At 39.6% G+C, this 16,822-nt stretch overlaps 1 protein-coding gene across 1 annotated transcript in view; it reads left to right on the top strand.

Annotated features, from left to right (window-relative positions):
* BMAL2 (basic helix-loop-helix ARNT like 2) overlaps nt 1–15,106 on the top strand; it is a 35,996-nt gene extending 20,890 nt beyond the window's left edge. The window contains exons 9-17 of the mRNA XM_083401212.1: nt 609–849; nt 1,373–1,479; nt 3,556–3,612; nt 4,147–4,160; nt 4,383–4,509; nt 7,155–7,263; nt 8,542–8,623; nt 9,951–10,059; nt 10,908–15,106. Of these exons, the coding sequence (XP_083257338.1) occupies nt 609–849; nt 1,373–1,479; nt 3,556–3,612; nt 4,147–4,160; nt 4,383–4,509; nt 7,155–7,263; nt 8,542–8,623; nt 9,951–10,059; nt 10,908–11,041 (980 nt within the window). The 3' untranslated portion in view covers nt 11,042–15,106. The remainder of the gene's footprint in view (nt 1–608; nt 850–1,372; nt 1,480–3,555; nt 3,613–4,146; nt 4,161–4,382; nt 4,510–7,154; nt 7,264–8,541; nt 8,624–9,950; nt 10,060–10,907) is intronic.
* The last annotated feature ends 1,716 nt before the right edge of the window (nt 15,107–16,822 follow it).

Genomic DNA, 16,822 nt, shown 5'->3' on the forward strand with positions numbered 1-16,822 from the left:
CCAAGGCTTTAGAACCAAACTATGATATATGATGTGCGTGTTTCTGGACTGTAGCATTTGAAACTGTAGATGTGGGGTTCATGTTTCAATGTTCCCCCTTTTGGGGAGATGAGAAACCTTTGCAATTATGCCTTTATGTATCCAAATGAAAGATAAATAGAATTTCCTCTTCGTTCTCTTTCCTGATTTCCCCATATTTTTGTATCGGAGAGGGACATTAAGTTTTTAATAGGCTCAAGCTCAAAGTCCCTTCTGCAGTTTATCTGGCTCAATGTAAATCATAACACTTTTGAAATCAAACAGTATTGTACTGGAAAGCAGTCTCTATTACTAAACTATGAAATTTTCTTCTTATATGTAAGAACACGTTTTTATTGCCAGCACCTATGACTTACCTTCTCAAATCATTTGTAAGATTAGAAGTACGCTTCCACAGGTAAGCTAAACCTAAACAGTGTTTTTTTTAAAAAAAAAAAATATAACAAATTGACACTACAGTCTTCAATTTAATAATTGCTTAGCTCATGTCTTTAGGTTAGTGCAAAATGTAGCTTCTGATGATTTTAGAAAAGAAATTGAAAAACTGTTTTGTGTTTGTAATAAATTAGATCTTAAAAAGTACTGTACTGTTCATTGCACCGGGTATCTGAAGAGCTGGCCTCCTAATGAAGTGGGAGCTGAAGAGGAGGGTGATGCTGAAAAAGACAGCAGTAACTTTAACTGCCTTGTTGCAATTGGGCGATTACACCCTTATGCTGTTCCACAAAAAAGCAGTGAGATAAAAGTCAAGCCAACAGAATTTGTAGCACGTTTTGCCATGGATGGAAAATTTGTTTTTGTAGACCAGCGGTAAGCATTTTTGTCTTTTTAATTTTAAGACAATAGCTCTTAAATTGTGTAAGGTTTCAGTATTTAGATAAGATCCCCTCCCACACTGCAGACTTCCTGTTAAGTTGCTGTTGCTCTGTAAACTACTTCGGAGTCCTCTAGTTAAGTAAGACTTATTTAAAGTACTAGTTTCTAACAAAGGGGTTTTTTTATTTGATTTGATATGAACATTTACAAATAATCTCTGACTTCAAACTGATAGAAGTTTAAATAAAAAATCAAATGTGGTTTCAAAGTTGAATTCAATTTTAGAATTGTGGTGATGTTTCCTTTTATTAGATCTAATAATACAAAAGGATTACAATGTAGCATTTGTTCGTCCTTCTGTTTTGGCTATATATGTTAACTTTGAGTTTTAGTATTATATTTTTCCAGAAACGAGCATCTGTTGCTTTTCGTATGCATGAGGGACCAGAGTAAAGTGTTTAAAAAGCCCCTTTCAGATGTTTTCAGAATCTGTAGCGTGTTCGTGTTTTCTTTATAGTGCAACAGTTATTTTAGGATACTTACCACAAGAGCTTCTAGGAACCTCATGTTATGAGTACTTCCACCAAGATGATTACAGTCATCTAACAGAGAAACACAAAGCAGGTAAAGTATGGTAGTATTTTACTTCCTGCTACTGTTAACATTTTAAATTTGGAAGGGAAAAAAAGCCATCTTGAGTTCCAGATTTGCATTTCTGGTACAGCTGAGGAAGAACTCTTGTCTGAAACTCTGGAAAGCCACTGCCAATCAATTGGGGGTCCTGGGGGTCCACGAAACACACCGGGGGTCCACGGCCCCATCCCTTGCTTTCCCCCAACTATTTTTTTGGTCATTTTTGCATGGTAATACCACACATTTTATGGTCTGTTTTAGCACTGTGTGATTTTTCAATATATTGGCCAAAATCGGTTTTGAATCATACTGTGATAATGATTTTGACTCAGCAATGTATCACTCCTTGTGCGAGGGAGAGCAGGGCAGCCAATTTCAAGGCACCACTGATATTGCACAATGATCTCAGCCAATAATGCTGCTGATCTGAGTTCCCTTTCCTCACGCTGAGGAAGAACGTGGCAGCCGATAACATTGCAGCCTTTCCTCACGCTGAGGGAAAACAGGGCAGCCGATTGCCCTCACTTCAAGGCACCGCGGCATTACCTTTCCCTGGTGCTGAGGCTGAGCAGATTTTCTCAGTCCGCAGGAAAGCAGCAGCAGCAGCCACAGTGGACCTGCATCTTCACTGGCTGCCACCAGTGACGGCGACTTGGTGCACCCCCATCCCCCCCACTCAAACCATGCGGTGGAGGTGTTTTCCTCTTCCTCTCCTCCCCCCACCCACCTGATCTCCATGGCTGTTCCTTCTCTCATCCCCATGCCTGATCTGCACACACTTCACCCGCCGGATCTCTGTGACTTCTCCTTCCCTCATCTCTACACCTGATCTTCATGCATCCCACCTACCCACTCTGTGATTACTCCTTCCCTCATCCCTACACCTGATCTCCAGTTTCAGTGATACATCGGAATATCATGATGTTTAGCTGCTGATACATCACAATGTTGAAAACCAGGTATTGCTCAGCCCTAGTCTGGTTTTTTTGGTATACCTAAAATCCTTTGCTTAGTATGGGCTACCCCACATTTTGTTCAAAAAATTGCTTTGCAGAGGAGCTGCCATAGAGTTATCAAAATTTTCAAAAGTAGGGTGTCCTTGCAGTGGCTTTTGAAAAATAGGGGATCCTCAGTAATTAGCTAATTAGGAACCACTGGTGTAGACCAAAGGTGGGGAATATTTTTCAGCCTGGGGGTTGCATTCCCTTCTGGTGGTGGCGGCAGGATCAGAGACAAAAATGAGTGGAACAATACATGTGAATTTAACCTTTGTAGTACTGTATAGGCTAGTTTCTTCATATTCACACATCCCCCTCCACCCAGACAAGCAAGAAGCGTTATCAGAGTTCACAGCCCTATTCCTCCCAGGCAAAAATACTTGAGGAGGGTGAAGGTTTGGTGAAGGGTGTGGCTCAGGTTGGTGTGCTGCCTTGGGAAAGCCCCGAGAACCAGATAGAGAGGCCTGGAGCATCTGAGGCTCCCCTTCCCTGGTATAGAATAGTAAGCTGTATGGAATAGAGGCCTGACTTGGTATAAGGCAGTTTCCTGTGTTGCTTCCTACTGGAAGCATCAATAAATAGTGTCTGGGAAAGTCCTACTTCCCTCAAGTTCACTTTCCTGCCTTCAACACAAGGTGGTGATGCCTCCCAGTTTGATGAGCTACTACCAGCAGCAGGAACTACCCTTCAGGTAGGAACCAATGTTTCTTTTTCCAGCCAGAGAAATAACATTTTTAAAGTGTTCTTTTTTCTCTGGCTTCTGGCAAGATGGGAGAATGACCAAGCATCCAGAACCATGGTTTGCTGTCGTTGCTATATGTGGCCACTTTTTCTTTCATCAGAAATTGATTCATCACCTCTTACGTTTTAGCACGTTCCCTTTTTCTTCCTCTGTTTCTCATTCATTAAATGAATGATCATGAGAATCATGTTATCAGCATCATAGGGATGACGTCTTCTGAATGGTCTTTATGCAGCCTAATGTTTTACAGTGCTGTATGAACATAGGTTTAGTTGAAACACATTTAAACACTGGTTTTGTTCATAACTTGTTTTATATTTCCCCCAGTGCTTCAGAGCAAAGAAAAGATATTCACAAACTTCTACAAATTCAGAGCAAAAGATGGCTCTTTATGACCAAAGAACGGAAGTACTTGTGTCAATCAACACCAGTTGTTTCGTAAGTTACAGTCTTTTCATATAAGCTATGAATAAACTATTTTAAATATTTACCATAGCTAGATATTATTAAAGACAAATTAATTAAAGAATATGTGACAAGCCTGTGAGCTTGAATGTAAAAAATAAGTTTCCTTTGGTATGTAATTATGCAATAATTAATGCAGGTCTAAAAAAATAAGTTTCCTTTGGTATGTAATTATGCAATATTAATGCAGGTGGTCTATTTTGGTTCTGTCCTGCTGACCTTCATACTAACATAATGTCACCTTGTATGCTAGGGCTTCAGTTGTAAATGGAATAAATATTAATGTATTAATTTTTAAGCCAATTTCTGGCTCTGCTGCTGCATAGCAAGTGCTAGCTTTTATTAAAAGATACTCAGTTTTCCATTGCACCAGCCCATGTCAGGCTTGTTGTGTTGGATAAATAGATTAGATCTTTCTAATTAGGATGGCAATCCTTACTTGGCAAATGTTAGGTTATCCCATCCAGGTGTTCTCCAGATGTTTTGAACTACAATCTCATCAGCCTCTGCCTCCGTGGTTATCGTCCAAGGGATGGCGGGACTTGGCTGGGGGAAGCTGGGAAAGGCTGCTTTAGGGACTGGGGATGGGGATGATTCTTTATTGAAAACTCAAAAGTACAAAATTACAAGTGCACAGAGTAAGATAAAACACAAAAAAGAAGAAGAAACAAGAAATAGTACTCATGTAGAAAACATGTATATTATTTACATCTGGGAATGCTCCTTTATGTAACTTTTCTGCTCTGGTGCATTTTAGAGATCATAATGAATCAGATGAGGAGGCACTGTTACCCTGCAGTTCCCTGTCTTCAGAAGGCAAGTACACATGCTTACAGTGAGAATGATGCACACAATATCACATAAATCAAATGGGGTCTTCACACTGGGCACATTACTAAAAAAATAAAAAAATCCTGGCACAAGCTGCAGACTTGTCTGTTAAATTAATAAAGTGACCAGCATATGAAGAGGCATGCAAATACCTCTATGAACTACAAGGTATTAAGAGCCCTCCCCCAGATATCAGTTCCCACCTCCCCACTTTGCATTGCAAATAGTTTGTGAAATTGTGTACGTCCCATACCTTTAAAGCACATCCATGCTGCCCCAAGAATCCTGGGAACTGTAATTTACAGGCTACAATTCCTAGCATTCTTTGGTGGGTAGGTGTCTTAAATATGCTTTAAAGCCTTGGTGTGTATGCAACCTGAATAAAATTTCAAAAAACAGTATGTTTTTGTGGCACAGAAAATTTGCAGTCCTTTTAACCCTTTGTTTTTAGCTCCACAGTGAGACAATGTTGTTAGATCAGGGACCATATCAACTATCTCTTATCAGTAGTAGAATTCCATTTTTATTATTTAGAATATTTCTTTCTTGCCTCTTGATCAAATGATTCTCACATATTAGTAACACCTGCTGTTAATAATGTTAAGGCATTAAAAGATTTTAAAGATCTAGCCCCATTGGTTGCAGCCTTTTTGCTACAATATTTTGACACTTGTTTCTTTATATGGTGATGTATATACACACCACTTACAATTTAGATGATAGCAGCGCCACTTGTTTCCCCTGCATGTTGTGGCAAAACTTTAACACCACTTTGGAGAGCTTTACGCCAGTGTGGCCTAATGGTTAGAGTGCTGGACTGGGACCTGGGAGAGGAGGGTTCGAAGCCCCACTCAGCCAAAAAGCTCACTGGGTGACTTTGGAGTCAGTCAGCATCTCCCAGCCTCTTCTACTTCACAGGGGTGTTGCGAGAATGAAATGGGGAGAAGCAAAGCCATATACCCCACCTTGAGATCTATGGAAGATAAAGGTGGCATATAAACATAGCAAACAAAGCATCCTTCACATGGGTGAATGTGCAAACCTTTTATGAAGAGCAATACAAGGAGTGAAGTGCATTCACTCACCTTCAGTTTGATATGAAAATACCATATTAAATCAAAGGCCAACGTTGTTCCCTCCATGTGGCCTTGGACTGCATCAGCTTCAGTCTTAGGGGCAGTGACTAGGAACGATGAGAGCTGAAGTCCAGAACCATCTGGAGGGGGCCATGTTGACAACTGCTCTTCAAAGGTACCCCTTAACATTTACATACCCCACATAGAAGCTGTATGTACACACCTTCCCTTTCTTTTAAATCTGTGCTCTGCAGACAGAGCACAGACTCATAGATTTGTATTGTGTGCGTCTTACTCTTGTAGGGTAAAAGCTGATGGTGCAAGAGAAAAGTGAATTACAATTAATAATAATAATAATAATAATAATAATAATAAATTATTTATATCCCACCCTCCCCAGCCAAAGCCGGGCTCAGAGCGGCTAACAACAGTAAAATAATACAACATTCTAAAATCATTTCATTATAAAATTAATTCAAATCAAATTAATGGCAACCATTGGGCTAGAGTTCATATATATATATATATATATTTCCAATATAAAATTGTACAAAACAAAACATCCAATTTATCACCAACATCATCTTTTTGGACTTCCATCAACTCGACTGATAATTTTTCGTCTTAATCACTTCATTCACATTCCCTCATTAGTATTGCACTATAATAATATATTAATCTACCTTATTTTTTATACAATATTTATGCTATTGATTTTCACAGAACTTCCTGAAAACTTACAAACGGGCTAGAACTCTGTGAGGATTGCCAAAAGTGGGGGTCAGGCTGTGCCTTAGCCAAAGACCTGGTGGAACAGCTCTGTCTTTCAGGCCCTGTGGAAAGATGTCAAGTCCCGCAGGGCCCTAGTCTCTTGTGACAGAGCGTTCCACCAGATCGGAGCCACAGCCGAAAAAGCCCTGGCTCTGGTTGAGGCCAGCCTAACCTCTTAAAATTTTCATCATATTACTTCTGTGAAAAGATTGAAGATTCTATCCTTGTTTATTATTTCAGAGCAAGGAGTTGGAATCCTATATTAACTGTAAAAAAAAATACTGAAATTGAAGGTTACGTTACATGAAAGGGAAAGCATTCCATGTATGTCATCAAAATTGAAACAAATGGTTGTGAATAGTATGTATTTATAACACACTTAAAATTACTTTTAAGCGTTAAAACAGATAATCAGCCTCCCAAGCTTCTCTCAGTGCCAATGTAAACCAACAAATGAAAAGAAAAAGAACCTGCCCAAGTGACACTGCCACAAAAACCACACGCATATACCAATTTTGAAAAATAATATGTAAATTTACTACCCACCATCTCCCTACCACCTCTCTTCCCCTTCAACCCCATACTAGATACATTTTCTTACATGGAACATAACTAAGAGACTCTATGATAAAAAGAGAGAGAAAGACGCCGCATGTTCTTTTGTAATTCAATAAAATCTTTAATAAAAATTATTTCAATAAAATAAAATAGATAATCTGTTACAGTGGGAAACAGTGTAAAACTAAATAAAACCATCTTGATTCCCTGTCTCTTAAAACATAGATACAACAAAGCCACCGTTTCTTGGTGTACCAGGGATGTCTACAGGAACTGTACTTGGGGCTGGAAGCATAGGAACTGAAATTGCAAATGAAGTATTAGATTTACAAAGGTAATAACTTTTTTTGCAGCAAACACTAACCATTTTTTTATTCTAAAAGGTGAACTAACCATGGCCAAAACTGAAATAAAAGCTTTAGAGGACCAGATTCTAGACCACTCTGAAGGATCCATTTCAAGAGCTAGGTCACCCTCTCATGTTAGTTGAAGGGTTTTCAAAGGGAGAAAATTGTAAGTATAAAAGCAAAGCATGAGGTGTTGAAACAAGTTCCTTCTGAGAACCCTTGGACACCGGAAATCCAAATCTCTAAAGATCCCCTACCACCAGCCTGTAATCCCGCATATTTAATAAAATGGGAGATCTGTTTAGTGGAGTGGATTGCCAACCCTTAATACTTTCACTTGAAATTATAATAGGGAGCACTTGGAAAAAGATCATGAGCCTGGACCATTTTAACAGTGGCTGCCCAGAATCACGAGGTTCATATTCCTCCAAGTTCTGAGGTCTTGCTTAATCTGTTTAGGCACCAGTCAAAAATTAAATTTAAACAAATAATTGAAATTTGGGGAGGGGGGGGGTTGGTACTCCTAAATAATGCATTGATCTGGCTTTAATTTTGATCCCTGAAGTCCTGCCGACTGCCAGCCGAGTGTGAGGGCCAAAGTTCCTGAAGAGTTTCCAACTAACTGTAATTAATGCATGGCCCTGACACACTTGATTGTGCACGTGACCCTCACAGTGGTAGCTAAAGTATGGAATTTGTCCTCACAAAATGTGATGTCCACCATCTCAGGGGGCTTTAAAAGAGGATTAGGCATATTCATTGAGGAACCACAGTAGTTGTGTTCATAGGCCCCTGAATACCAATTGCTGGGAATGACAAGCGGACAGAGTCCTCATAAGTTCCATCTTGTGGGTTTTCCATAGGCATCTGGTTGCCCACTGTAAACAGGACACTGGATTAAATGGGCCTTTGGCCTGATCCATCAAGGCTGTTAGTACATCCTTTTGGTTCACTGGCATCCCATTCTACTAAAACTTTGCAGAACTAAAGAATCACTTAATCAGCTTAGCCCATAGTTTTAAACAACACAGCCACTTGATCATTTAGTCTGAATTTTAGGACTCTTTTATAGGACTGAATATGATGATCAAGTTCCTCCAGAGATGGAGGTCTAAGACCTTGGAGGGAAGGGGTAAATGTTGCTAATGTTTCTGATACAGCAGCACTAGTTGATAAATAATATCAAGTGTCTTAGAGGCCACATTGTTTGTGTTTGCCAAATATTTTGTGAGGAGGATTAAATGTCATCTTTTGTTTTTATCTAGGTTACATACATCTCCACCTCCTGGTGAGTTAAGTCCATCAGATCTGATGAGGAAGTCTTCTTCCCCAGTAGACGGTAGTGATGTGAGTATCCATAAGCCACTGGCCTCTAAGAAAGGCTATCTAATATCCCGGTAACTTGATTTGATCTTTCTTACTAGCCCTCTAAACATGTTACACACATGAAGAGAATCTGTATATAGAGCAAGGAGGAATGCCAAGCCTCTTGTCTCACCCCCAACATCATGTCTGAAGATCTCCTATGTGTAATGCAGCTGCTAACGTGTAAAGGTTCTACATGAGAGGACCACCCGTGCAGTTGGGGGTCTGACCATGTGAGGCCCCATATGTGTGGGCAAATTGCTCCTGATGGGGGCTCTTCTGATGTCCATCCTCAGCACACATTTTGGGCAGGGTTAGTAGCATAGTCCTCTTCTTTGGCTCCACACATGACCTCATGTAGCATGTGAAGGAGGCCACTGTTATTTCATATTATAGCAAAATTTCTGTAACCAACTATGCTGTTTCCAAATGGCAACAACTCTTTCCTTTTGGGAGCCTGAAAGCTTCCGACTGTGGGATAGCTGAGTCAGTAGTGCTTGAGACCGTTAATCTCAGGGTTGTGGATTCAAGCCCCTTGTTGGGCAAAAGAGTCACATTGCAGGGGGTTGGACTAGATGACCCCAGGGATTCCCTCCAACTTCTATGACTATAAACTACCTGGATAGGAGCAACTATTACTTCTTGGTAAGTATCCTCTGAAGCAGTTCAGTTAGGGGTCTGTTGTCATACTTTGTCAAGCTGTATTTTCAGCACAAAATTCTTTCTTTCTTTCTTTCTTTCTTTCTTTCTTTCTTTCTTTCTTTCTTTCTTTCTGGTGGTTTTATTGTACTAAAGGCCAAAATCTATTTTAGAGGGCATTGCAAATGTGTGATTCATTACATCAAGGATGGGAAATCTTTTTTCCCTAGAGGGCTGCATTCCCTCATAGCCAACCCTTCAGGAGCCACATGTAGGCAGGGCCAAAGTGGGTGTAGCTGAAGGGGACAAGCCCAGTCCACACATATAACACACTCTTCAACATTGTCACATGTAAGCAGACACATAGCACACGTTCCTCCTTGGCTGAAGAGGCAGTGCCTCCCTCCTTTGCAGATCTCACAGATTTCCTTTGAGTTGTCTGTGAAGGCAGAGCTGGACAAAACATCACTTCCGATTGTTCTCACGTGCTTGCCATAATGGGCCAGATCTGGACTGTGGGCTGCCAGTTCCCTGCTCCTGCATCACTTGTAAACAAAGCCATCTAATTTCCACAGTGTATCCCTAAGAATCAGCATTGAAAAGTATTTGATTTCTGTAATATCATTTTTGTTGATTTCTGGCTATTGTCACCATTTTCGTGTGTGCTCAGGTGCCAAAGAGAGACATTCTTCAGCTGTGTCCTTCAGGAATATTAGATGTGGAAACCTCAGGGCAACACCACGGCACTGTTCCACTCCCCAGCAATGAACCTCTTCTCAGTAAGCTTACCTTCTGTTTATTTCCTCTTAATGAAGTATTTGTAAGTCTCTGCAGAAGTAGATTGTGTAACTGAGGGTGTTTAGTTCCTACCAATTTGAGATTACCAGCGCTCCTGTTCATAGAATCCTTAGGTTAAAAGAAATAGATGTCACCTGTGGATGCAGGTGATCCACACCAAAAAAAAAAAGGAAGAAAACTGAAATCTTCCATTGAGCAAGCCCAGTCAGCTTAGAAATGCAGCGCACAAATATTGGTTGACCACTGCCACCACGGGCAATATGATACTCAGGCCTGATACTTTGCATTCTCTCCATAGGGCTTTTATTTCTGTAAATTGACTCATCTCAAACTTCATTCTGTTTTGAAACAATGTTTCAGTAAAGAATGAAGGTAAATCAGAAATGCCTGCTCCCAACAAACGTCTTAAGCTGTTTAAGCATAAAATATAAATCCTCTGGATGTTCTTAAAATAAAAGTTATTTTAACAGAACTGAATAAAGCCTACATTTAATATGTACATTTTTAATGTGTGTTAAGATACCTCTTTTTCAATGCAAAAGTGATAGGGCTTTTAAAGAAAACACTCATTAGAAATCTGTTAATATTTTAAGGTTTCCTTTTTCTGGTAACATAAATTCAAGCTCGTCAGAGCAGCTGCCAGTCAGTACAAATGGTGTTTTCATTCTTTGTATCCCAGTCTTGGCTATCTTGCAGCATGTGCAAGGAAATACAGATGTGATGTGTAAAGTTATTTGTGCCAAAAGGATGTTGCTTGTTTCAGAGTAAACAATGAATTACAGAGGCTGATTTTTGCATAAAGGGGTGACATTTTTTGTTTTTTTCTTAGGTGATGCTTCTCAACTGGATTTTGATGCAGTTTGTGAAAATGACACTGCAATGGCTGCTCTTATGAATTACTTGGAAGCTGAAGGAGGTCTGGGCAATCCAGCTGAGCTCAGTGACATGCAATGGACTCTTTAGTATTACACAGCTAAGAAGGAATTTAAGCTACTTTGATGCACAAAAATAATAATCTGTTCTCTAGTACTGTACTAGTACCTTTTAAGACTTTAATTCATATTTACAATATCTATATTTTAAAATGACTTTGGCCTTATTCTCAGTCATTTTGGCTGCATATGTTGAAAACATGTAATTTTTAAAAAATGACACAGGACCTCAATTTTGTTACTGATACACTTGTTGACCGGAATCTTAAAACAGTTATATTTTTACAAAAAAATTTAAAAGAGAATCTACTGTAAAATGGGCATAGAGATTTTGTTCTGAAATATTCCTGTATATTTATATGTGTTTTCCTTGTTCCTAATTTATTACTGCTACTTGAGTAGCAGTACTGTCCTTGAGTACTGTACTAGAACTAGACTTTTTATGTCCATTCCTGGAGGAGCTCAAGTCCTTAAGATATTTTATTTTGCTGTTGGATTGTTTGAACCCAGGGATCAAGAAACAAGTTTCTTACAAAGTGAGCAGTCATTCATATTGATCATGAAATTGTGCATTGTTCCAGTGTAAAACTGCTACAGGAAAGACTTAAAAAAACAAAATTTATTATTTTCTAGTGTTTGCAGTAGTGATAGAAACCATCTCTCTCTCTCTCTCTCTCTCTCTCACACACACACACACACACACACACACACACACAATTTTGAGCAGGGAAGCCAACGATCTTTCAGTAATATACTAAAATGCACTTGTCACCTTTGGAGTAGCTCTTGAGCACCCATGCATCTTTAATGCATAATATGGGATTCATATCTGACAATACCCAAGGTACCCAAGCCTTGAAGAAAATATAGATATACTAGAATTGTTTGTTTGTTTTTTCAGGGGGCTGAGCTTTGTAGTTTTACAGTTGCAACCCTATGCATGTCTACTCAGAAGTAACCCCCACTGAGTTCAGTGGGACTTACTTATAGGTAACTGTACAAGATTGTAGCATTGGCCATTAGTATTCCTGTTCTAGGCTCTGTATTATACAATACAATGTATTATACAATACAGGCTGTCCATTTTGAATACATGCAAATGCTATGATTATGTTATGTGTGGATGTTCTAGCACACTGTGCCACTGAAGTGCATTTTTTTCACATAGTGAGAGTCCTTCTGAAAATGTGGAGTACTGGTCCCCTGCCATAAAGTAATTTAAACTTGAACATGCAGATAAACACCTACAAATTTGAACTTTAGAAAAACAATTACAGCCCATACTAAATAGCAATTTATTTTAAAATTCTAAAGTCTTTACTTTAAATATGATTGCTCCACTGAGAATAGTGAGTAAGATTAGATTTTTTCCGTATGTAATGTACTGTATAAGTCTGTATGTGAAGACACCTTCACACATTCATGAAATAGATACATGCATCAGTAATGTACTAGCAATTGGTGAGACCATGTGTAATCAGTGTTTTGGGGGTCATTTATAATATGTTATATGCAGTACCTGTATAATATTTGCCTTTTCCATATTATGGATTATACTGCAAGTATAGAGTGACAGAACTGCTAAATTTGTAACTTGTGAAACATACCAGGGAAATAATTCTAGGGAGAGAAATTGTGAGTAGTTATGCCCAATAGCCACTAGAGGTCTTACTTGTAGTGTATTGTAACAGCACTAATTTATGAGTTGCACTGATCACCCATATAATGTTGCAGGACATAGATGAAAGGGTAGAGACAATCATTTTAGGGTTATTTAATCTCTAGAAAATGACAGGACATTTGCCATTGGATGTAACTTTTTCCAGCCTCACTTTTTGTTAGAATCCTGGAGTTGGACAGTCTTTAAACCTCTTTTGTTGACCACCAGCATTATGAGTGATCGCCAAAGAAAGAAGAGGAGTTGGAAGGAACCCCAGGGATTATCTTGCCCAACATCCTGCAATGCAGAAACCTCAGTTAAAGCATGCATGACAGATGGCTGCCCAACCTCTCCAAGGAAGGAGAGTCCACCAAACTCAGGAAGTCTGTTCCACTGTTGAGCAGCTCTTACTGTCAAAAACCTTTTCCTGATGTTTAGTTGGAATCTCCTTTCTTGTAACTTGAATCCATGGGTTTGGGTCCTCCCCTCCGGAGCAGGAGAAAACAAGCTTGCTCCATCTCCCATGTGACAGCCCTTTAGATATTTAAATATGGTAATCAGATCTCCTCTCAGTCTCATCTGTCCCAGGCTAAACATACCCAACTCCATCAACCGTTCTTCATAAGGCTTGGTTTCAAGACCCTTGGTCACCTTCCTTTGCACATGTTCCCGCTTGCCAATATTCTCCTTAAATTGTGCCCCAAACTGGACACAGTACTCCTCGTGTGGTCTGACCAAGGCAGAATAGAGTGGGAGTGTTACATCCCTTGATGGTGACACTGGACTTTTGTTGATGCAAGCATTAGCTTTTTTTTTTTTTTTGCTGCTGTGATGCTGCTGCATCACACTGTTGACTCATGATACACTTGCAGTCAATTAAGATCCCTAGATCCTTTTCACAAGTATTACTGGCAATCCAGGTGTCCTCCATCTTATATTTGTGCAGCTGGTTCTTCCTGCCCAAGTGTAAAACCATATATTTGTCCCTATTGAAATTCATTTTGTTAGTTTTGGCCCAGTTTTACAATCTCTTATGTTGAATCCAGATTTTGTCACCTGCAGCATTAACTACCCCTCCCAGTTTGGTGTCATCTGCAGATTTGATGCGTATCCCCTCAATTCCTTTGTCCAAGTTGTTAATAAAGACATTGAACAACAAGGGGCCCAGGACAGACCCCTGCGTCATCCCCACCTGTCACTTTTCCCCAGGATGACAAGAAACCATTAGTGAGCACTCTTAAGGTTTGGTCAGTCAACCAGCTGCAAATCCACCTAACAGTTCCCTCATCCAGTCCACATTTTACCAGTGTCTCCACAAGAATATAATGGGGGACTTTGTCAGAAGCCTTACTGAATTAAATATAAGACTGCTGTCTAGCTGGCAACAGAGGTTAGGGCCTGCAAGGAGGCCGGGACACTTCCCATGCCAGGGGGGCACCAAGATGTAGGCCCAGTGCCTGTGCACTTCCAGAAATAGAAGTGAAACTGATAGTGTTGTTGTTGTTCCCCCTCTCCCTTTTAAGGAAAATACTAAAATCATGTACGTAGCAGTATATGGAGCATGTGTAAAAGGTTGCTGACAAAGCTAAACATGGCTCAAAATGTAGAGTAAGAATAAACGTCTCTAAGCAACCTCCAGCCCCTTCAATATATTATTTGCCCCCACCCCCTTGGATAAGCAATAATTTTTTTAAAGGGTGTGAATGGATGATCTGAAGCAATAAGGTTTGGCAGTAGAGCTTTTAAAGAGAATTATTGACCTCCTGGCTTCCCCATGACCCAGTACATTCTCATAGTGTCCATCTTGCAAAGTGAGTTGCTTTCCAGATGGACAGAGTATTGAAAGAACCTTGTTTGAGCCTGTGGAAACACCCACAAGCCGCCTGAATTTGACTTCTGTGTAAAGGCAAAGGTGGTGATGGTGGTAATAATAATAATGATAATAATAATGATGATGATAATGGTGGTGGTGGTTCTGTTGGTCCCCCTTAATGTTTAGGGAGACAGAAAAATGAAACAAGATAACTAATACTGTAATATTAAGAAAAGGATAGTATGAAAAAACTAATTCTCTTCTGTCCCACCTAATTGTGAACTTGTTGGATGAGTGAACAAAAAAATTTAAGGGTTCAAACGGACATCCTAATGCACTGTGAACTCTTCAGGTAATGACACTTGGGATCTTTTATGATGGTTCATGTATCATTTCCTTTCTTGTGGCAAATCATCTCTGGAACTAGCTTTATTCAGTTTAATAGGACAGTGTTTTTCCTTAGTGAGAGATGCAGTATCTGTTCATTTGCTTTATTGTTAAATTCTTGTTTTTCCACTTGCAGAGCTTGCTCTTCAACCTTTCCTCTTTACCATTTTCTACTTTTTGTAAATAGTTATGCTAACTAATGTGTAGGAAGAATAAATATATATTTTATACAAAAATGTAGCGTGTGTATATGCGTTTTTCAAAGTACCATATTCAATTTATTTTTAATCACTTGGTTTGGACCTTGTGGGTTCCTATTTTTTTAGCTCAAGGAGGACCTCATTCCCTCAGGAGTCCGGTAGTGCCTACTAGTGGTGGGCAGAATCAAGCCATGCCCTAGTGTCTCTGCTACCCTGCTGCCCATTTTTAGCTCCTTGCCACCCACATGGCATTGGGGTGAGGACTGAGCTTGCCCGCCTGGGATACACTCTAGCCCTACCCACCCGCCCCAACCCCCATGGGCAGTTTTCCGCATTGATGTGTTGTGATTGCTATGGCTCAAAAATGCCCATCATGACATTGTTCCTTGAGCAAGATAAACTTCTGCCTTAGCATACCACCATAAAGATTATGTAATCGTTTTGTAGAATTGTGTGATACACAATTTCATTGTGCTGTTCCCAGGCTTACTTATTCATTGTGGTCACTGTAAGTTCCTTGCTTTTGTCAGCATGCAAAAATATACGCATCATGCAGTTTGGACGTGGCCAGTAGGATTTCATCATTCAGTTGCCCCCTGTAATGATGGCTAAGTGTGTGTTACAATCTAGGCTTCCCATGATTTCCCCTCCCCTGCCATGTGCTGTGGAGAATTAGTAAACCCTGAGATAATTGTTTGTCAGAATGCTATTAAAAATTGAAATTTTACAATATGGAAGATTGCAAAAACATCTAGATGAAAACTTCTGCATGAAGCTGCCTTTGTTTATTAGAATCATAGAATCATAGAGTTGGAAGAGACCACAAGGGTCATCGAGTCCAACCCCCTGCCAAGCAGGAAACACCATCAGACCACTCCTGACATATGGTTGTCAAGCCTCGGCTTAAAGACCTCCAAAGAAGGAGACTCCACCACACTCCTTGGCAGCAAATTCCACTGTCGAACAGCTCTTACTGTCAGGAAGTTCTTCCTAATGTTTAGGTGGAATCTTCTTTCTTGTAGTTTGGATCCATTGCTCCGTGTCCGCTTCTCTGGAGCAGCAGAAAACAACCTTTCTCCCTCCTCCCTCCTCCCTCCTTAAAACGACCTTCCTTGATGTCAAAATCTTTGGAACAGCCAAAATAATTTTAAATGCATGATGTTTATTTTATTATTTTATTTATTTCAAAATTTCATTTACAATTTTAAAAATATTTATAGACTGGTTTTCCTGGTACAGCCCATGCAGAGAAACTTAAAATAATTTAAAATGTACAGTTATATTAAGTATAATTCTATTAAGTGTACATGTAGGCAGATGGCATGGGTGCAAGAGGTCCATCAAACAGATCAGCTCAAACCATTTAAGGCTAGCATGTTAAATTGGGTCCAGAGAGGAACTGGAAAACACTGCAGAACATTGGGCTACCAATTTATTTTATGAATTATTACAGGTTATTGTTACACCATTTTGTTAAAAGCCATTTCCCCTTGATATCCAGAGGGAGATTAAAATCTGTAGCTCATGTGCTGCTCGACTGTACTCTCTATAAAGATTTGAGGAGTGAGGTTATTACCCCTCTACTACAATCCATACCAGGTTGTTCAACCATTGCTAGCTACTGTGTCTTTTCTTCTGGCAGATCAAGGTAACCAGGTGACAGCAAAAACTGCAAAAAAATAGCTGGGCAATTAGAATAAGATCTATTACTTGATCATTGATGTAAACCTCTATAATGTATTTTGTATAGTT

This window comes from Podarcis tiliguerta, assembly GCF_965153285.1.
Source record: "Podarcis tiliguerta genome assembly, chromosome: 10".
In the NCBI taxonomy this organism is placed as follows: Eukaryota; Metazoa; Chordata; class Lepidosauria; order Squamata; family Lacertidae; genus Podarcis; species Podarcis tiliguerta.